Raw genomic sequence first — 22,775 nt, 5'->3', positions numbered from 1 at the left:
TATCAGTGGGCTATGAGGATACTATCAGGGGAATATGAGGGGGCTATGAGGGGACTATGAGGATAATATCAGGGTAATATCAGGGGACTATCAGGTGGCTATGAGGATACTATCAGGGGACTATCAGGGGGCTATCAGGGGGCTATGAGGATACTATCAGGGGAATATCAGGGGGCTATGAGGGGACTATCAGGGGGGGATACTATCAGTGGGCTATGAGGATACTATGGGGAATATCAGGGGGCTATCAGGGAACTATGGGATACTATCAGGGGAATATCAGGGAGCTATGAGGGGAGGGGGCTATGAGGATACTATCAGGGGAATATCAGGGGCTTTCAGGGGACTATGAGGATACTATTAGGGGAATATCAGGGGGCTATGGGGACTATCATGGGACTATCAGGGGGCTATCAGGGGACTATGAGGATACTATCAGGGGGCTATATATGGATACTATCAGGGGAATATCAGGGGGCTATGAGGGGACTATCAGGGGGCTATGAGGATACTATCAGGGGAATATCAGGGGACTATGAGGATACTATCAGGGGAGTATCATGGGGCTATGAGGGGACTATAAGGGGGCTATGAGGATACTATCAGGGGAATATCAGGGGGCTTTCAGGGGACTATGAGGATACTATCAGGGGAATATCAGGGGGCTATGAGGGGACTATCAGGGGACTATCAGGGGAATATCAGGGGGCTATCAGGGGACTATGAGGATACTATCAGGGGACTATCATGGGGCTATGAGGGGACTACTATGAGGATACTATCAGGGGACTATCAGGGGGGAATACTATCAGGGGACTATCAGGGGGCTATGAGGGGACTATCAGGGGGCTATGAGGATACTATCAGGGGAATATCAGGGGGCTATCAGGGGACTATGAGGATACTATCAGGGGAGTATCATGGGGCTATGAGGGGACTATAAGGGGGCTATGAGGATACTATCAGGGGAATATCAGGGGGCTTTCAGGGGACTATGAGGATACTATCAGGGGAATATCAGGGGGCTATGAAGGGACTATCAGGGGGCTATGAGGATACTATCAGGGGAATATCAGGGGGCTATCAGGGGACTATGAGGATACTATATGGGGAATATCAGGGGGCTATCAGGGGACTATCAGGGGACTATGAGGATGCTATCAGGGGAATATCAGGGGGCTATGAGGGGACTATGAGGATACTTTCAGGGGAATATCAGGGGGCTATGAGGGGACTATCAGGGGGCTATGAGGATACTATCAGGGAAATATCAGGGGGATATGTGGAGACTATCAGGGGAATATCAGGGGGCTTTCAGGGGACTATGAAGATACTTTCAGGGGAATATCAGGGGGCTATGAGGGGACTATAAGGGGGCTATGAGGATACTATCAGGGGAATATCAGGGGGATATGTGGAGACTATCAGGGGAATATCAGGGGGCTATGAGGGGACTATCAGGGGACTATGAGGATACTATCAGGGGAATATCATGGGGGACTATCAGGGGACTATGAGGATACTATCAGTGGGCTATGAGGATACTATCAGGGGAATATCAGGGGGCTTTCAGGGAACTATGAGGATACTATCAGGGGACTATCAGGGGGCTATGAGGGGACTATCAGGGGGCTATGAGGATACTATCAGGGGAATATCAGGGGGCTATCAGGGGACTATGAGGATACTATCAGGGGAATATCAGGGGACTATGAGGATACTATCAGGGGACTATCAGGGGGCTATGAGGGGACTATCAGGGGGCTATGAGGGGACTATCAGGGGGCTATCAGGGGACTATAAGGGGGCTATGAGGGGGCAATGAGGATACTATCAGGGGAATATCAGGGGGCTATCAGGGGACTATCAGGCGGCTATGAGGGGGCAATGAGGATACTATCAGGGGAATATCAGGTGGCTATCAGGGGACTATGAGGATACTATCAGGGGAATATCAGGGGGCTATGAGGGGACTATAAGGGGGCTATGAGGATACTATCAGGGGAATATCAGGGGGCTATGAGGGGACTATAAGGGGGCTATGAGGATACTATCAGGGGAATATCAGGGGGCTATGAGGGGACTATGAGGATACTATCAGGGGAATATCAGGGGGCTATCAGGGGACTATGAGGATACTATCAGGGGAATATCAGGGGGCTATGAAGGGACTATCAGGGGGCTATGAGGGGACTATCAGGGGGCTATGAGGGGACTATCAGGGGGCCATGAGGGGACTATCAGGGGACTATAAGGGGGCTATGAGGGGACTATCAGGGGCTGTCAGGGGACTATCAGGGGGCTGTCAGGGGACTATGAGGGGACTATCAGGGGGCTGTCAGGGGGCTGTCAGGGGACTATGAGGGGACTATCAGGGGGCTGTCAGGGGACTATCAGGGGGCTGTCAGGGGGCTGTCAGGGGACTATCAGGGGACTATCAGGGGGCTGTCAGGGGACTATCAGGGGACTGTCAGGGGGCTATCAGGGGGCTATCAGGGGACTCTCAGGGGGCTATCAGGGGGCTATCAGGGGACTATCAGGGGACTAACATAAATGTCAACGTGTTTTTTATGGCAGAGTTGTTAACAAGCGGAGATTCAATCATAGGAAGGAGCAGGATAGGGTTGTGTGGTGTACTACCAGGGGAAATCTCCTCGTTTACTTTGCCTGGGAGATCAGGATGCATGCAGGTGCATTGTGAAGTTATTGAATGTAGACAGTCAGTCAATGCAGACAGTAGGCAGCAGCAGGCCTGAAGACAGACAGGAATATTAAAAGAAGTGGCATCTTATCGCACATAACCATGTCGGAGTCACACCACTGTCGTGAAAAGCTCCTGCAATCCCCCCTCCGTGCTCTGTCATACAGAGACAACTACTGGATTTTTCAAAATATGAAGAGAAGGAATAAACTAAGAGACCAGATTACAAATGTTCCAGTCACTTTCCATTCCTATAGTCGGATGCACCTCAGAAACTTTGCAGATGTGAACTCAGAGATTAAGGCGAAGAAGAGTGATGAGTAGGCAGAAAATGGAAAAGCTTCTTTTGAAGTACTTGCAAAAAAAGATGAGAAAACGTTGAGTATGTCGCCATTCTAACATGAAGGAACTTTTCATTGAAATAAAAGTACATTATTTGTACGTTTTGACCAGAGAATTCATATTGAAACTTTTAAAATACATTTTTGTTGAAGTAGACAAATGATTGTGTTCATAAATGTTAATATGAAAATGATCACAAAATAATATCTCTCCTTGTTAAAGAAACAGCAGATAGGCAAAACATGGTGCCAGTATGGCTCAGCATTGAATAATTATGGATGTATCATTGGGGTGTTATTGAGACCAAACACAACCTTGAATGATTCACATTACTCAGCAAAAGCAGGAGCAGCGAGAGAGAGGAGAGGGAGAGAGAGCACTTTCTCCTGAAGCCCCAGTGTTTGTCATCACAGTGCAATGTTTCAAAAAGTCCCCATAGCTACAGAGTGCTCTATCACTACTACTTAATGAATAATTCACGTCACTGTGTTTTGCCAAGTTTGCTATTGTTTAACATTGGGAGAGCTGTGGAACATAAAGGATCGTTTGCTTAATGGAACCTTGTGCACACTGAGAGAATAAAACATTCTCAAGCCTGCATTTGATGAATGCTTTAACTTGAATCTAAGTGTTTAGAGTATGGAAAATGAGAGGAAGGTACTGCACTCATGTATATTGTTACAATGTGTATAATGTCCAGTAGTGCATTGCCTATTGTATAAACTGACAGAATTGAAACATCAGGGTCATGACTATTTGAAGGCAGTTGAATAACAGTATTCACAACCTGGAAAACAAGATGAAGTATACTACAATGTCATAAAATGTACTTTTTAGGAGACAGCAACTGACAGATAATAATGCAATATCATAGCTATAGCTCTTTTCTCTGGCTAGATGTACTGTACATGAGATACATGACTATTACTAGAATACACTGAAAGAACAAAACAATGAGCTGGGATGAGAGGGAGTGGGGGCCTATGTAAGATCTTCATAATCACTTTCTACTTTACTGTATGCTTCTTGCTGAAAGTCTGTCCTGATTACTCTACTGAGTCTAAATCCTCTTTATGTCACATCCTAACATCCTGACTCACAATGTCACATTATAATCACATGTTCAAAATGATAAGCCTAAATAAAGTAGATGCAATTCATTAAAACCAACAGAAATAACATAGTAACAAAAAATGAAAGATTATCAAAATATCTATAGAATTCACTCACCATAACAACACTTCAAGAAACTAAAATAGTCTAAATAGGAAAAGAAATAAGTTAACATATTTTTTGTGACATAGAAATGTACAGTATATACATTCACTTTTAAATTAAGATGTCTGTGTTGATTGGTGGCTCTGTCTTTTCTATGAGTTCCACGTCTCATTGAAAAGCTGTTTCCCATCAGTAACTAATCACCTCGTTGGATCCAGAGTCAGAAGATAGATCCAGCCAATCAGAGTGCAGTAAGGCCTACTTTAATAAGTCCCTGCCAATTGTCTGACTTGCCAATATCAAGCAGTCATCTCCAACATGTGACATACTGTACCTTTTGCGAGAAACATGGCAGATATCCACACTTTGAAAATAAAAATAAATTAAAAATATATATAATATATATTTATAAAAGGAAAAAGAAAAGCACCTGGGGAGTTTGATCTTCTGTCAAGATGGCAGGATCCCAAAAGCAAAACAAATTTCCAGGGTTTTCAGCTTTTTTAAATTTAATTTGTTTGGTGTTTTTTTTTGGTCATTTTCTTCCTGTTTTTTTTTTTTTTTTTTTGTGATACTTTAAGTTGGCTGTTTTTACGAAAAACTTGAAGTATGTCCTCTTCATATAGTATACAGCAACTGTACATTTTTGAATGCAGGTAAACAAAATGTAAAAGTGCTTTTTTTTAAGACTGTTATCCAGTGTATCGAAAGGAGTAGCAGGCACTTAAGTCCATCCCCATTTTGTAGGTGTTTGCCAGTGGAGCAATAAGGTACTCGTTGCTTGAGTTATTCCTGGGTTTTTATTCATCTGTTGGGTAGAGACAGACAACAAAACAGACAGACAGACAAACCCCAACGTACACTAGCCCAGGATGTCCAGGTAGACAGGCGTGGCTTTTCCCAAGGCATAGAGGATTTTCTGGATGTCCTTGATGTTCAGCCTCTGCTGGGGCTCCCTCTGCCAGCAACCCAACATGATGTCATACACCTCCTTGGGACAAGCTCGTGGCCTCTCCAGAACCCGTCCTTGCGTAATACACTCGATGACCTGGGGTAGGAGAATGAGAGCGATAGAGAGAGAGAGAGTGGGGTCACTCATTACAACCCAATTTTGAGCATTATACTGTTTGTCAAAAGCATAACAAGCCATTTACAGGCAGAATTAGGTTTTGCTTAATCAGCGTTGTTAGCACCCCCGAGGTTATGGCACCACACTATTTGTACAGCAGTAATTATATGAGTGCAATGTCAAGGTCATAAAGCAGGTTTCAAAGTATGAGGTTTTGTAGTACACATAAACAAACAAACTTGCAGTGTAGTCAGCGTAGTGTAGTTCATGCAATATCCCTGCGTCAGACATGCCTGTTAGGGACATGCAGAGTAGGGTTGAGTATTTTCACGGTATTTTACAAATGTTCCCTCACAAGAATAAATCCCTTTTTTTCTGGGTAACCCAATATTTCCCATCAAAACTGGAAGTCTCATTATAAAGCATATAAAGCATATAAATATGTCTGGATTTGATTCAAGCATTTATTTTCGAAACTTCAAGCCTGATGCTACCTGAGCTTGATGAGCCATACATTAATAAAGACATTTTATGAGCCCAAGCCCAAAAAAGTCCAACTGATGGTGTCATTATCCAGTAGGCCTACATAGCCTATTATATATAGGCAACAGCACATTACGAACAAGTTACATCAGGAAAACAGATAAGCCCATGAATGTAGCTATGCTCTCTTGGGTAAATAAACGATACAAGCTCCAGTAGGCTAATCTTTTTGAGGGTGGACTGTATTACTGTACTGTATTGTATTATGCCGTATTATATGCCTGAAATTATGTTCCTCGTTCAAACTATCAAGCTGAGAGAGAACATGCAACGATGGTGCAGGACATGCGGCCTTCAAAGTTACAAGTATAGGATAGCAAATCTGGTTGAATTTGGAAATATCATAGGGCCTATTTTACATTTTTACAATTAGTAGGCTGACGCATATCTTTCATAATATTTCCCCTAATGTTGTGCGATATGCGTATTAGCCTACTTCCTATTTCTATTTCTATTGTTGCTTCATTCCTTCCTCACTTTCAACAATTAAATGAAATACATTTTGATGTCCTTATCTTCATCATTGTAATGACATGCTTGAATAATTTCGGACGCGACTAAGATGCAGACTGCCGTCACTTCTCTTCACGAAGATTGAATGGTTATGGGTGACAGGTGTAAATAAATAACTGATTCAGCCTACCGCCATCAAGCATTCTCTCTTCCCCTCTTGAGTTGTATTGGCTGCTGTACCTAACATTCAGCAAACAAGAGTTTGTATCCCTCTTCGAATAATCTATTAGTAGTTTTTCCAGCAAGCTATTCTAGGTTAGCTTTTCATGGGACTCTACGAGCTAATGAGTGTTTTTTAAGGCCAGCGGTACACAGGTGCGTATAGCACAAGAGACAGAGGCACTTGCATAACCCATCATTCATTAGATATATGGCCAATACTGCATCAAATGTATTACGTGAAAGGGTATGATAAGACATCCATATGAAAATAATGATATATTTTGGATGCAATTTGAATGGAATTGATGGAGAGAGAGAAAGACCGCGAGAGCGTCGGCTGATTTAAAGCAACTAAACTCAGCAAAAAAGAAACATCCACTCACTGTCATCTGCGTTTATTTTCAGTAAACTTAACATGTGTAAATATTTGTATGAACATAACAAGAGTCAACAACTGAGACATAAACTGAACAAGTTCCACTGACATGTGACTAACAGAAATGAAATAATGTATCCCTGAACAAAGGTGGGAGGTCATAATTAAAAGTAACAGCCAGTATCTGATGTGGCCACCAGCTACATTAAGTACTGCAGTGCATCTCCTTCTCATAGACTGCACCAGATTTGCCAGTTCTTGTTGTGAGATGTTACCCCACTCTTCCACCAAGGCACCTGCAAGTTCCCAGACATTTCTGGGGGGAATGGCCCTAGCCCTCACCAGCCGATCCAACAGGTCCCAGACGTGCTCAATGGGATTGAGATCTGGGCTATTTGCTGGCCATGGCAGAACACTGACATTCCTGTCTTGAAGGAAATTACGCACAGAAAGAGCAGTATGGCTGGAGGCATTGTCATGCTGGAGGGTCATGTCAGGATGAGCCTGCAGGAGGATGTCTTCCCTGTAATGCACAGCGTTGAGATTGCCTGCAATGACAACAAGCTCAGTCCGATGCTGCTGTGACACAACGCGCCAGACCATGACGGATCCTCCACCTCCAAATCGATCCCGCTCCAGAGTACAGGCCTCGGTGTAATGCTCATTCCTTTGACGATAAATGCAAATCCGACTATCACCCCTGGTGAGACAAAACCGCAACTCATCAGTGAAGAGCACTTTTTTCCAGTCCTGTCTGGTCCAGGGACGGTGGGTTTGTGCCCATAGGCGACGTTGTTGCTGGTGATGTCTGGTGAAGACCTGCCTTACAACATGCCTACAAGCCCTCAGTCCAGCATCTCTTAGCCTATTGCGAACAGTCTGAGCACTGATGGAGGGATTGTGCTTTCCTAGTTGTTGTTGCCATCCTGTACCAGTCCCGCAGGTGTGATGTTCAGATGTACCAATTCTGTACGGGTGTTGTTCACGTGGTCTGCCACTGCGAGGACAATCAGCTGTCCGTCCTGTAGCGCTGTCTTAGGCGTCTCACAGTACGGACATTGCAATTTATTGCCCTGGCCACATCTGCAGTCCTCATGCCTCCTTGCAGCATGCCTCAGGCTCGTTTACGCAGATAAGCAGGGATCCTGGGCATCTTTCTTTTGGTGTGTTTCAGAGTCAGAAGAAAGGCTTCTTTTGTTTCCTAAGTTTTCATAACTGTGACCTTAATTGCCTACCGTCTGTAAGCTGTAAGTGTCTTAACGATCGTTCCACAGGTGCATGTTCATTAATTGTTTATGGTTCATTGAACAAGCATGGAAAACAGTGTTTAAACCCTTTACAACGAACATCTGTGAAGTTATTTGGATTTTAAGGAATTATCTTTGAAAGACAGTGTCCTGAAAATGGGACGTTTTTTTGTTGTTGCTGAGTTTATATTCGAGTGATATGCTGCAATAAAAATGTACAATTCAAATATGGTGGCCCCCGAAATCCAGATCGAGATGTGTAAATTCGAAATGCGTTCAGTCCTTATATTACTGTAGCATAGGCTATGTTGCAGAAAATGTAGGCCTACCTGTCACAAGACAAAAAGTTACCATGATGAGATGATACATGCATTGTGAACTGTGCTCCTACTGAGATGTGCTGTCTGTCCCCACCCCGAGCAGACAGTAGAGAGTAGGCCATAGAGAAGCCAGATTCAATGTATATATTTTAACAGTTCCATTTCACGTCATGCTGTTCATATAAATAATTTATTATAATTTACCGGTTTCTCACAGTTATTTATCCCGGGAAATGTGAGTGGGTTTGGGCAGGAAATCTCGGTATATCTCGGTAACCTCGTTTCCCGGTATTCAACCCGAATGCAGAGAGTTTGGCCGCTGCAGTTTCTGAATTATAATGAATTTACATGACACTTCAACATTATCTGGCAGACATGTTAGCTCCCCTTTAACATTATATGGGGAATATTAAAACGTTGTATAAATTGTATAAAACCAAATGTCTAGAATGTGCATTATGATGCATTTACATGACACTACAACATTATATGGCAGCCATGTTAGCTCCATAGATGTCTTATTAAATTAATGAGTATTCTAATTCCTAATTCTATGGTTCATTCCCCATTAACATTACACGGGGAATATTTAAACATTGTAACTGAATGTTCTAGAATAAGAGCTCTCTAAACTCTCTAAATATATGGCTCTGGGGACATGTTTCATTTCACAGGTGATCCCTTTGGGCTAGGGGGGAAATTGGGTCTCTATGAGTTGTATTGATCTGTGTTTGTTCGGTGTGTTCTGTTGAATGGCTATGAGAATAACTGCCTCACGTTCCCATCCACAGACACACACACAAAGGAACCCGGACATGAACAATCATTACCAATTAATCCACTCTGTGCAGTTCAAACAGGTCAAGGATGATAATGTGATTGCCATGCTAGCGAAGCATACCTGTGAGTTTTATGTTATGTTATTGATGTTGTCATGTTATTTAGCTTTGCTGCTCATTTTGATTGGACAGTAGGCGTGTTTATTGGTACATATCATATTGAGACCTGTGTAGCTAAAAATAGGACCACTTCAAGGTAGGGTTAAACATATCAACTCCAGTAAGTATGGTAACTTTGTTCTGCTGTCTGTGTTTATTTTAGGAGCATTTTGAGAGGCTGTGTTGTCGTCAGCGTGATGCTCTGACTGCACAACTGCAGCCAAAAGGCTCTTTCCACATGCGTTCGTTGAGTCAGTGAGTCACCACAGCCCCCCGTCTGCAGCCGAGACCGGGCACATTTACATTCACAGCACATTCACATCATTCACATTTATAAAATACTTCTGTCTGGGGCTCTGGTTATGGTTTCTATACCTATGGCTGGCTTCAGGATTGATTCATAATGCTGCTTTTCAGGTCTCAACGTAATGGGACAAGCAAATATATAAACTCTGTTAGACTGTACATGCTGACGTTTGGCTGGAACTTGGGGCATTGTTGTTCTGACATTTTAATTATCATGCCTTTAAAAAAAATGGTGGAATTGGTTTGGTGGACTATTGAACTCTCAAATTAGTATAGTCCTTCATAGCTTCTGTCAATGTCAACAGTGTGATGTCTTTATGGTGGTTGGTTGAGAGGAATTTCAGTGGCACAGTGACTGTCTGCACATCATCACTACTTCTATGTTCTGTAGATAGAAAGCCTGGTGTAAAATGGCTGTTGCTCACCTCACATGCCATCCCTCGTCTTTTATATCTATGGTGGCTATTAGACTTATGCGTGTGTTTGTGTGTAAATGGGAGTAATTTAATTTCAACACTCTCAGCTCACACTAACACACTAACAGTTGCTGCTCTCTTGTCATCTTTGTTTAAGTCTTAATTGATTTCTCTTCTGGTCCAATATTGAGCCCAAAGGCCACTCTAAGAATAGGCCAATTAGCCTCTCCCACACTGCACCATTCTAGGGATTAGTAAGAGCGTTATGAATCACTGGCCCTGATTATCCACTGATGTGGTTTTAGTACGAGTGTGACTGTTGGACGGTAGTCTTTGCCGAAGAAGCAACAACTGTCGAATGCACATTATTGCATTGTGTGGTTATGTTGCTTATTTTCATTTCTGTTTTTCAGAAAAAGAGCAGAATACAAAAGATGGGTGTGCTACAGTACCTCGTTGTTGGCCAGTTGAAACCATGGCTGCTTCCCGTAGGTGAAGATCTCCCAGAGGATGACACCGAAGCTCCATACGTCGCTCTCTGTGGTGAACTTCCTATACATTATGCTCTCAGGGGGCATCCAGCGGATGGGCAGCATGGTGTGGCCTCCCACCTGTCAGAGAGAGAGAGAGAGAGATAGAGAGACATGGAGGGAGAGAGCGAGATAGAAAGACAGAGGGAGAGAGCGAGAGGGAGAGATATGGAGGGAGAGAAAGAGAGCAAGAGAGAGAGATATGGAGGGAGAGAAAGAGAGCAAGAGAGAGACAGAGATATGGAGGGAGAGAGAGAGAGAGAGAGAGAGAGAGAGAGAGAGAGAGAGAGAGAGAACAACAGATGTCAGCACAGTGTTATGGACCTGGGCTAACTGGATTTAAAACAACTGAAAAAGAAAACAATTGTACATGTCAAAGAAAATGACATATTCACCAAAAGGCATGCAGAAGACACATTTTGAATACTTCTAGATGGTCTTTTCTAGTTTATTTTATTTATTCATTTATTTATTTTAAACGTGTATTTTTCTTATAAAATATTTGAGAAGAAGGGAAACCTACACAGCCCTGTAACACAGAAGATGAAGAAGAGTCAAATGAGGCTCAGCTGGGAGGAGGAAGAGAAGATGGAGCCAAGAGAGGGAAGGAAAAAGGATCCATTAAAGAAGTTTGACAGCTTCAAGCCATGCAGCAACATAAATGAAGTCTTCCCTTCAGCCTTCCCTTCCCACTGTCAGATATTAATCGATGAAAACAATGAGTCATTAATTATCTGTGCCCTCGTCTTTAACTCAACTGGATTGTTTCTAAATCTTTTTCCTAATCATGTCAATTACACTGTGCATAATCACATCCGTGGAAGGGTTGAACAAGAGTGCCATTTCAATAGGGGATGTCTGATTATTGTTACTTTCAACTCTTAAGTGGTAACTGCATATTAATTACAGAGCTCATTGGCACTGAACTCACTATGGGTCAATGTATTGACCGAGCATGTGAATACAAAGAAATTAACATTACATTACATTCCCACATTGCTGATACTGTAGCTATAAAGGACCAGTCTACCATGTCTGCCATCGATAATAACAGTATATTATAGCATCAGTTTCCTTCAGGTAAATATGTATTGTTGGTTTATCTTTGTTAAATTTGGACCACTGAACATTATAATAAGTTGTTCTGTTTTACATCTCCAATATACTCACCCCTTCCTTCTCCCCCTCCTCCTCCTCCTCCTCCTTGTCCGCCTGCTCTGCTTTTTTAAGATTTATGACGGTTTATTAATGAGATTATGGTAAAATGTCTGCTGGACACGTCCCATAAAGCCTGTGTGAATATGGAACCCTAACGCCACTACCACACTCTACTGATCTTCTTCCAAGCTGAAAAGAGAAAAAGGCTGTTTCAAAAATCAAATGTATTCATGTTCAATCATATAAATGAACCACATCTAATTATAAATAAGGGGGATGCAGATTTCAAATGTGTGTCTGAACTGTGCAGAAAAGGGTATCCAATAGTAAAATGTGAAGCCAAAGCAGTTCTAAGAGTTTTAATACGTTCCAGGGGTATTTGTCTATCATACAATACACACACTAGAACCCCAATGTTCACTGTAACATCAACTTAAATTGTCTTACCTTGAAACTCCACCATTGCCATAGCTCTACCCTACTATCCCATCTCCTGATACATCCCCAGCTCTACCTCATTATCAATACTTGACAGGGAACATGTCGGAATGCCCGGGGAAGTACCTTCTCCTACATACTACATTTGTAAGGGACTCTGAAGTGAATTGGTTTCCCTGCTGCAATGACCTGACACCCTTTCCATTCATTGACTTCTTTATGTGGACAGATTGTTCCTCACCAGACTAATGTTGTTGGCACTACATGAGTAGGTACACCACTCCCTAATGCAGGCTGGTGTCCAAAACATAGAGACAGTAGAACAGGAGGATGATCCAAATTCACATATCGTTTTTGAAAACTTACCACGGTTCTATGATATTTGCATAATTCATAGAATGACAGATCTGTGTTTGTTATGCTAGCTCGGTCTGTCTTAGGGGACTGGGTCTGCTTCTCGGAGGCAGAGTATTTGTGAACTTGTTCATGTGTTTGTGTGTGTGTGTGCTGGGAGATTAAATGAATTGATTGAATTTCAATTAATCTTAATGGCTTCTCCCTGGCAAGCACCACCCTCAATTCAGTCTGGGGTTGAACGGAGGACCGTGGAAACATATAAATCAGAGTGTGGGCTTCCCTTGGAGCAGAATTCAAACTGGCATGGTGACAACAACAACTCCACCACAATCTCAAAGCATAGCACAATTAGCATAGAGTGAGACATTTAAATATTGCTAATAGACTGATGATAACATATGCATTGATTGAACCAACTGTCAATACATTTTCCATACTGTCCATCAATGTTGTTGTTAGAGTCTAAAGGCAAATTAAGCATAATAACGAATCTGCTATATACCTTTCTTAACTTGGAACATTGTCATTGGATTGTTGGATTAACTTTTCAGCTTGCTAACAGTGGCTGTTGAGGGGGTGTAATGTAATTACAGACCCAGTATAGTTAGTTATCCAGCGACCAGGTATTCAGTATTGATTATGTATAATAATACCACATCTAGCCTGCAGAATGCATTCCTCTGTGATGTGATATCAAGTTGTCATTGTCCACTCCTTAGTTCACAAACACAGTGCCATACCTGCAGACTGAGAACCAACAGCTAATTTGGCATTGGGGAGCCCAGGCATCACTTTCATTATACAGATGGGGGCTGTCAGATATGCTGCCTGTGAGAACCCAGCTCAGACTGTGCTTTTCCTTACTGTGTCATATCCCTGGAGGGCAGTTTTCTTGGTTGGTTCTCCTCGAGGAGAGGAGAGGAGGGGATGTCAATATGTGACCAGTGTCAGGGAGATGTGTTCCTGGCTGCCACCCCGATTTATAATCACTCAACAAAAGGGAATGTGTCCAATGCAGTTACGACCTCCTAATCTCTCTGTCAGTGGACCATACACCAGGCCTGTTCTGGCAGAGATGCCCAGGCCTAAAATGGCCAAGGCCCACAGTCCATTGCCAGACCAGCATACCAATAGGGGGCAGTCCAGCAGTCCTGTTAGTAGTCTGATGGTGAATCAGACATCTCTCTCTCACAGGCTACTCCACTGATGACCATCTGTACCTGTATGCCTATGATGTTGAGATTTCCTTACTATAACTTACTTGTGTTAGTATCTAAAAGGAGAAAAGCAACATGAAAGCTGTTGCAGTAAAGAACAGAAGTGGTTGGAACAGTAATTACACAATGAAAGTCAAGCATATTGCCTTAATTTACATCACTTCCTGGTCTCTTTGACACCTTATTGAGACATGTATTTTACTGAGCTGTGTGTTGCAAAGAGAAATCAGCTATTAGAGGTACCACTTAGGAAAAGTAGCCTGCAGAATACATTAAGTGGGAGGAGACTCAATGGACTGTTTGACATTTACTGCAAATGTAACATATTTTCCACAATGGCAATTATAGTCTGTATCTAGTGAAAATCCGATGTACCACAGTAATAATCCCTTTGTGATGTCTGCACAGCTTCAGCAAGTCCATTATCAACTGGGACCAGAGCTCTATATTCAGTCTGGTCACCGTGTCTCAGAGACAACAAACAAAAGAACACAGCGAGAATGGTTCTGCCCTACACCTGACACATGTTTACTAATAGGGTCGTTCCACCAATTGAGTACCTTTTGGGTAGTGTAACTTGGTAAAGTTCACCTAATTTTAACATTCTGTCATAAAGAGCACACGTTCAACTTAATAAACATGTTTTACATTCTCAAGAGGTTAAATAAAAAAAGGACCATTAAAAGCCACTATTAAGTGCCAAATAAAGTAACACGGTTAAACTTAACAGGGTTGACGATTTTATCTTAAATCAGCCATAAATCCACTTGTGACAGGAGGAATAAAGCTTGCTGTGTACAGTGTCAATTGAATACAAGCTTCACAAAACATTTCTAGACTGTCTATCTATGTGTAACACCAGAAAATGGCCAAAAAGAGTAGAATCAGCTCACCCGCCTTTACATTATGAATTGACTACTATGATTTGACTATTATGATTGGACTATTATGATTGGACTATTTTTAAGATGACTTTAGCAAGTCATACTAAAATTCAGATTTATAGAATTTTCCATGTGGTCTACATTAAAGGACACTTCACTTAATTATAACAGGCTTTTAAATTAAATATCGGTGCACAAATTCTACTAAAATATCAAAGGGACGCAAAAGGCCCTCTATTCTTGGAATGACCCAATAGACATCATTATATTGAGCATGCATCACGTTTCTTGTACATTTCCTAGCATTAGTAAAGGTAAAGAGTTCAGGCATCTATAAAGGAAAAGATAACACACAATCATGAGGAATGGAGGCGAATGCAGAGTGAACACCACACCTTCCAGCCCACTGTGTCAAAACACCACCTGTTCACTAAAGCAAAAACACTGAGGTTGTCGCCGAAAGACATCTTTAGGTTAGCTTGATTATGAAGGTACTTACAAATACATGAACAATATGGAACAAATATTTTATTATGCAACATACATACTGTAGGTGCTTACCCGGTAGTAATCCGTGCTGTAGATGTCCCTGGACATTCCAAAGTCACCAATCTTAACCAGCAGGCCGTTGCCCACCAGGCAGTTCCGAGTGGCTAAGTCACGGTGCACAAAGTGCTGGGAGGCCAGGTACATCATCCCTGCAGCAATCTGAGTGGCAATGTGCAGCATCTGAGACAGGCCCAGCTCCCCATTGGTCTGCAGCGACTGTCCGTCAACCAGGATCAACGCATCAGGCCCATGAGCTCTGTGGATGGAGAAATAAGGGAGGGAGGGAGGGACGGAGGGAGAATCTTATCTCAATCACCATATTCTTACTCCACATTACATTTTATAATGGATTTTAGCTCAGCATAGTATATGACAGTGGTATGTTCTTCAGTTGTAATAGATTGGACATGAGATTCATGGTGTTTTACATTCAAACTTTAATTGAGACAGGAACATGGGCCATGTCATTACTGTACCAGGGCCACTAGGTGCAAAACCAACAAGAGCTCTTCTGTATTAATGAATGCAGAACAATTGAATGGAAATGCTATAACTGTCATGACATTTGCATGTATAAAGCCATCAGCAAGCAGCAGACGTCTATCTACTCTGCCTCTGCTATTGAGCACCAGTGTTTCCTGCCACTGCCAAGCATCCAGGGGCTCAATAACATCCAATCATAAAGGAGATCAGCTGTCTCATTTGAATTCTGAGTCCCAGCTTCCCTAGTCCGTGGAGGCTGAGTCAACAGACAGCCGTTACACACAGCATTTTGTGGTTTTACCCTAACAGGTTATCTCTACTTAATCTACAGTGTAGTGAAAAGGAAGTCACTGCTGCTGGTACTGGGTGACAGGTCTAGTGGAAAACAACAAAAACATTGTATTACCCCTCCTGTTTCTTGTACGCTACAACATTTCTCTGAGGGGAAGCCATCCATCAATCACAGCCTGATGCTTGCGGTGAAACCTGCAGGGTTGTGGCTGTTCTACTACACTACACGTAGAAATGATGAGGAAATAGACAGGAACTGGTTTCATCTTTGGAAATGATCACATATATTATATTGCTGGCCAAAGTATTTATTGTATGACGTTAACTCTAATACTGAGGATAGTTATTCAGGTTAGCGTATGTGGACCAGCACAGTACATCACTAGTGGGGTGTAGTCAGCCTGCCATTAATTGTTGGGTCTATAGACACTTGTGGTTGGTAAACAGGGGGAGATGCTTCCACACACGTTTCAATTAAGCTGAGTAAACTTCCCCAGTTCCAAAAACACATATAAAGTATGTTTCTCAGTTGACAGTTTTTATAACTCATAGGCTACACCAAAGACACATTTATAGACATAAGAGTTGAGCACGTCTTGTTTATCCCACACGTCACTGCTTTATTCAACTGAGTAAACTTAGCAATTCCAACAGCACACATCAGAAAAGTCTGGGCTACAGCACCCAAAGACAGAACTGAGTAAGAGTTGAGCACGTCAAATTTATTCTACACGTCACTGCTTTATTCAGCTGAAAAATCTTTAACATCCAACAACACTCACCAGAAAAGTATTTCTCAGTTGGCAGCTTGTATTACTCCAAATACTAATTTACCCGAAATTAGGAAGAGTTGAGCATATCTTACTGTGCATTCAGTTGACACAACTTACCTGAGGAACTTATTGAGGTCTCCGTGCTTCATGTACTCAAAGACCATTATGAGGGGGTCTCCATCCACACACACACCGTAGAACTTGACAATGTGCTCGTGCTGCAGGTTTGTCAATAGTTCCGCCTCCCTCTGGAAATCTTTTCTCGCTGCAAGGGTGGGGTCCTTCAGCGTCTGAGAAAATACAAGGGTGGAGTCCTTCAGGGTCTGAGGAGTACAAGGGTTTCTTTTAACTGCTTAGCAAAGTATGATACTGTTGCAACAACTTTATTAGACTGAGGAAATAGAGAGGAAAAGTGAAATAGACCTTAGAAAATTGACCTTAGACATTGTCACTAGCCGACTACCCTATGGTATTCTACCCTGCACCTTAGACACCACTGCTGCCCTATGTACAGAGTCATTGAACACAGGTAAAAAATAACGTTTACATACTGTTTTACCCACTTTATCTGTATATGCTGTATTCTAGTCATGATTCATCCTATATAACTACTGCTGTACACATTTTCTATTCATATAGTGCCCATACATTCTATACACATCATTATATACAGTTGAAGTCGGAAGTTAACACACACCTTACATAAATACATTGAAACTCAGTTTTTCACAATAACTGACATTTAATCCGAGTAAAAATTCCCTGTCTTAGGTAAGTTAGGATCACCACTTTATTTTAACAATGTGAAATGTCAGAATAATAGTAGAAAGAATGATTTATTTCAGCTTTTATTTCTTTCATCACATTCCCAGTGGGTCAGAAGCTTACATACTCTCAATAAGTATTTGGTAGAATTGCTTAACTTGGGTCAAACATTTCAGGTAGCCTTCCACAAGCTTCCCAAAAAAGGTTTGTTGAATTTTGGCCCATTCCTCCAGACAGAGCTGGTGTAACTGAGTCTGGTTTGTAGGCCTCCTTGCTCACACATTCTTTTTCAGTTCTGCCCACACATTTTCTATAGGATTGAGGTCAGGGCTTTGTGATGGCCACTCCAATATCTTGACTTTGTTGTCCTTAAGCCATTTTGCCACCACTTTGGAAGGATAGTTGGGGTCATTGTCCATTTGGAAGACCCATTTGCGACCAAGCTTCAACTTCCTGACTGATGTCTTGAGATGTTGCTTCGATATATCCACGTAATTTTACATCCTCATGATGCAATCTATTTTGTGAAGGGCACCACCCCCTCCTGCAGCAAAGCATCTCACAACATGATGCTGCAACCCCCGTGCTTCATGTTTGGGATGTGCTCTTCGGCTTGCAAGCATCCCCCTTTTTCCTCCAAACATAACGATGGTCATTATAGCCAAACAGTTCTATTTTTGTTTCATCAGACCATAGGACATTTCTCCAAAAAGTACGATTTTTGTCCCCATGTGCAGTTGCAAACCGTAGTTTGGCTTTTTTATGGAGGTTTTGGAGCAGTGGCTTCTTCCTTGCTGAGCGGCCATTCAGGTTATGTCGATATAGGCCTCGTTTTACTGGGGACATTGATACTATTTTACCTGCTTCCTCCAGCATCTTCACAAGGTCCTTTGCTGTTGTTCTGGGATTTATTTGCACTTTTCGTACCAAAGTACGTTGATCTCTAGGAGACAGAACGTGTCTCCTTCCTGAGCGGTATGACGGCTGCGTGATCCCATAGTGTTTTCCAAGCTGTTTAAAGGCACAGTCAACTTAGTGTATGTAAACTTCTGAACCACTGGAATTGTGATACAGTGAATTATAAGTGAAATAATCTGTCTGTAAACAATTGTTGGAAAAATTACTTGTGTCATGCACAAAGTAGATGCCCTAACCAATTTGCCAAAACTACAGTTAGTGAACAAGAAATTTGTGGAGTAGTTGGAAAACAAGTTTAAATGACTCCAACCTAAGTGTATGTAAACTCCCGACGTCAAGTGTATATACAGTATATAGAGTATATAAACACATACATATTTATTTATATATATATTTTCCACCTTTATTTAACCAGGTAGACTAGTTGAGAACAAGTTCTCATTTACAACTGCGACCTGGCCAAGAATAAAGCAAACAGTTTGACACATACAACAACACAGAGTTACACATGGAATAAACAAACATACAGTCAATAATACAGTAGAAAAAGTCTAGATATAGTGTGTGCAAATGAGGTAAGATAAGAGAGGTAAGGCAATAAATAGGCCATGGTGGCGAAGTATTACAATATACCAACTTAACACTGGAGTGATTGATGTGCAGAAGATGAATGTACAAGTAGAGATACTGGGGTGTAAAGGAGCAAGATAAATAAATAAATACAGTATGGGGATGAGGTAGCTGGATGGGCTATGTACAGGTACCAGTGATCTGTGAGCTGCTCTGACAGCTGGTGCTTAAAGCTCGTGAGGGAGATATGAGTCTCCAGCTTCAGTGATTTTTGCAGTTTGTTCCAGTCATTGGCAGCAGAGAACTGGAAGGAAAGGCGGCCGAAGGAGGAATTGGCTTTGGGTGTGACTAGTGAGATGTACTGTACCTGCTGGAGCACATGCTATGGGTGGGTGCTGCTATGGTGACCAGTGAGCTGAGATAAGGCGGGGCTTTACCTAGCAGAGACTTGTAGATGACCTGGAGCCAGTGGGTTTGGCGATGAGTATGAAGCGAGGTCCAGCCAACGAGAGCGTACAGGTGCAATGGTGGGTAGTATATGGGGCTTTGGTGACAAAATGGATGGCACTGTGATAGACTGCATCCAATTTGTTGAGTAGAGTGTTGGAGGCTATTTTTAAATTACATCACCGATGTCGAGGATCGGTAGGATGGTCAGTTTTACGAGGGTATGTTTAGCATTATGAGTGAAGGATGCTTTGTTGCGAAATAGGAAACTAATTCTAGATTTAGTTATGGATTGGCGATGCTTAATGTGAGTCTGGAAGGAGAGTTTACAGTCTAACCAGAAACCTAGGTATTTGTAGTTGTCCACATATTCTAAGTCAGAACCATCTGGAGTAGTGATGCTGGACGGGCGGGCAGGTGCGGTCAGAAATTGGTTGAAGAGCATGCATTTAGTTTTACTTGCATTTAAGAGCAGTTGGAGGCAACAGAAGGAGAGTTGTATGGTATTGATGCTGGTCTGGAGGTTAGTTAACACAGTGTCCAAAGCAGGGCCAGAAGTATACAGAATGGTGTCGTCTGCGTAGAGGTGGATCAGACAATCACCAGCAGCAAGAGCGACATCATCATTAATTTTGTTAATGTGGGGTACGTTCCGAAAGCACTGTAAGCATTTCGCTGCATGTCTCATAACACCTGGAAATCTGTGTACATTACCAATAAACTTTGATTTCATTTGATTTATCTGCTAAATGAGTGGAAAATATTTGATAACTGAGTTATATTTATGAAAAAATCTGAAAATATAAATGTTTTTTTGGGGCTTCCTAACAATGATCCATAGATAAACACTAAAACCCAAGCACACACACAATAACCTGGTTGGTGCGAAGAGAACAGAGACAGGGTAATGAACAGAGCAGGGGAGGTAAAGCACTGTAATCTTCTAATTTAAGGAACAGAACATGAAATAAACTTTTCTCTGACAGGTTGTCACAATGACCCAGCAAACCTCATAGCTTTACAGAAGCAGCTCATTTAGTCATTTACTTCATTATGTTTCCCATATACATAGTCTGACATTTCATGATAGAGCTGTGATAAGAGACATGCGTGCCTTACCAAATCTAGACGTTGTGGTTGCCTACCATATTGGCTCAGAGTTGTGGTATCATTATAGACAAGCTTAACACCCTTCCTGATTTCCCACCTATGAAATATTTGGCATTTACACTCAATGTCTTGTCTCTTTCTGATCCACCATACGTTAACAGGTAGCATTAGTTCCTTATTTTGTCTAGGACGACTGCCAAGCAGTAATTTCTGGGTACTTTTCCATTAAAACATATTTTGTAGCTGTACTGTAAACTAAAGCTCGAAAACAAAATACATGTTTTCCAGAGATTTGACAATACAATCCTCCACCTACGTAAAAGTCCACAACAACAACACCACAGCTAAAACATAATAATTCAAAGCATTCTTAACACACTATTAATTGCATATAACTAACATTGCCTTACTCTATTCAATTATTTGACAGTTAGTTATATGTAGGCAATATACTGTATATAGGCGATATATGATTCATCAATGATAGATATCTGAATGATGATCACAATGTTTTGCTAATGTTTTATTAAATTTGAATTCCCTTATATCACAAATGCAGAGTGGATGGCATGGACAGATGGCAAGGCATCCATCCCTATCATCCTGGATGCTTTATGACCCCTGTTCTGCAGTGGATTGCTGTGTCCTCAGAGTCCACCTGCATATACAGGACATACTGAAGAGCCGGCACATAGACTTAACAGTTTTACTGGTAGTCTCCGAGACTTGTTGACCTACACATATATAGTCTGACATTCCATTATAACCTAGATATAACTTAAAATGACATATAAGTAGCTATGTAGCTGTGCTGCTTACGTTGCAATCTTACCTAACATGAAATACAAACTACATTGTTAAAAAACAATAGCATACAAGCCTATATGTTTGTGCAGCATCTATTTCAATAGGATCCACTCTGGTGACTGGGGATGTGAAGAAAAGAATGAACGAAAAAGCAAGACAAAAGAAAGCCAGCTCAGTGTTGCCTCCATTACTCTTAATCAAAGCATATGTGGAGTAGAACAGTTTGGGAGATGATCCCTCACAGACAGCCTTATTTCTCCAGCTGCAGTCTGTCTCTGTAAGGTCGGCCTCTTTCCCCTGCCTCTGCACTGCGGCTCCCTCATTCTCTCGCTCCACACTATCATGGCTAACATCATTCCATGGATGAGCGCATTGATGAAGAGTGGTGGTGACAAGAGGGAAACAGTGATGAATGTGCCCCTTGTCTCCAACCATCATAGCGTGACCCCTCCTCCAGCAGCTGATCTAGGTACCTTTGTATGACCTTTGAACTTTAATATCCTCAACCGTGTCATGTTAGAGGTGAAATTTGCATTATAACCCTGAGGTTACCATCGTAATCTTTACGTGAAATGTAATAAATCAAGCGCAACAATTACTGACAGCCACTTCTCATTTCAAGGAGATTGTGACAGTACGACCCACTGTGTTAAAGGATGGATATGACACAGTGATGTTATGTGACCAGCTACCAATATATTATGTTTTTAACAGGAAACATATATTGTTTGAGAATACTGTATCTCTTTTTGCACTAACAATTAAGTACATTTCCATTAATGTTTGACCTGGTTCCTCCTCTGACAGCCAACACAACTGCTGTCTACATATGGGTTTCACCTTGCTGTGAAAAGAACTCTCTCTGCCAGCCTCACTCACAACCAACCATTCACATTATGCAGGCCCACACCAGCCACACCACCTCCACAGTATTCACCTTGCTTTCTCCTATTGTCCACAATACTGAGTCGATTCCAGACAACTTTGTGAGCTGCCATTCAAAGGTTTCTGTCTAAAAAGTGTCAACAATGCACTTGGCAGATTGATTAAATGTTCAATGCAGCCATTTTTATTTCCATATCAAATCAATTCTGGGTAACAATTAAGTACCTTACTGTGATTGTTTTCAATTAAAATATTCAAAAATATTTTTTTTAAATAGCTTCTTAGCAAAAATAAATTTCTCAAGCAAGAATTTTGCTAGTTCTGTCTGGGAGTGGTCTGAGTGAGGAGGGAAAACTGAAAACTATTTGTTATCGGCAGAGAGGTTTGGAACTCTCTTTCTTATTGGTCTATTACCTAATTTACTGCCTGGTGATGTTACTCC

The 22,775-nt window shown here is 41.8% G+C and overlaps 1 protein-coding gene across 2 annotated transcripts in view; it reads right to left on the bottom strand.

Annotated features, from left to right (window-relative positions):
• Positions 1 to 2,946: 2,946 nt before the first annotated feature.
• LOC135524526 (NT-3 growth factor receptor-like) overlaps positions 2,947 to 22,775 on the bottom strand; it is a 317,036-nt gene continuing 297,207 nt past the window's right edge. The window contains exons 14-17 of one of the 2 annotated variants that reach the window (XM_064952127.1): positions 16,949 to 17,154; positions 15,297 to 15,540; positions 10,604 to 10,762; positions 2,947 to 5,309 (exon numbers count right to left, since the gene is read on the bottom strand). In XM_064952127.1, the coding sequence (XP_064808199.1) occupies positions 5,124 to 5,309; positions 10,604 to 10,762; positions 15,297 to 15,540; positions 16,949 to 17,154 (795 nt within the window). In that variant the 3' untranslated portion in view covers positions 2,947 to 5,123. The remainder of the gene's footprint in view (positions 5,310 to 10,603; positions 10,763 to 15,296; positions 15,541 to 16,948; positions 17,155 to 22,775) is intronic. The other variant, XM_064952128.1, reaches the window with a different exon arrangement.

The sequence above is a fragment of the Oncorhynchus masou genome, chromosome 31 (assembly GCF_036934945.1).
Source record: "Oncorhynchus masou masou isolate Uvic2021 chromosome 31, UVic_Omas_1.1, whole genome shotgun sequence".
NCBI classification, from domain to species: Eukaryota; Metazoa; Chordata; class Actinopteri; order Salmoniformes; family Salmonidae; genus Oncorhynchus; species Oncorhynchus masou.
Note: the sequence above shows the minus strand (reverse complement) of the source record. Positions and strands in the feature narration are given on the sequence as shown.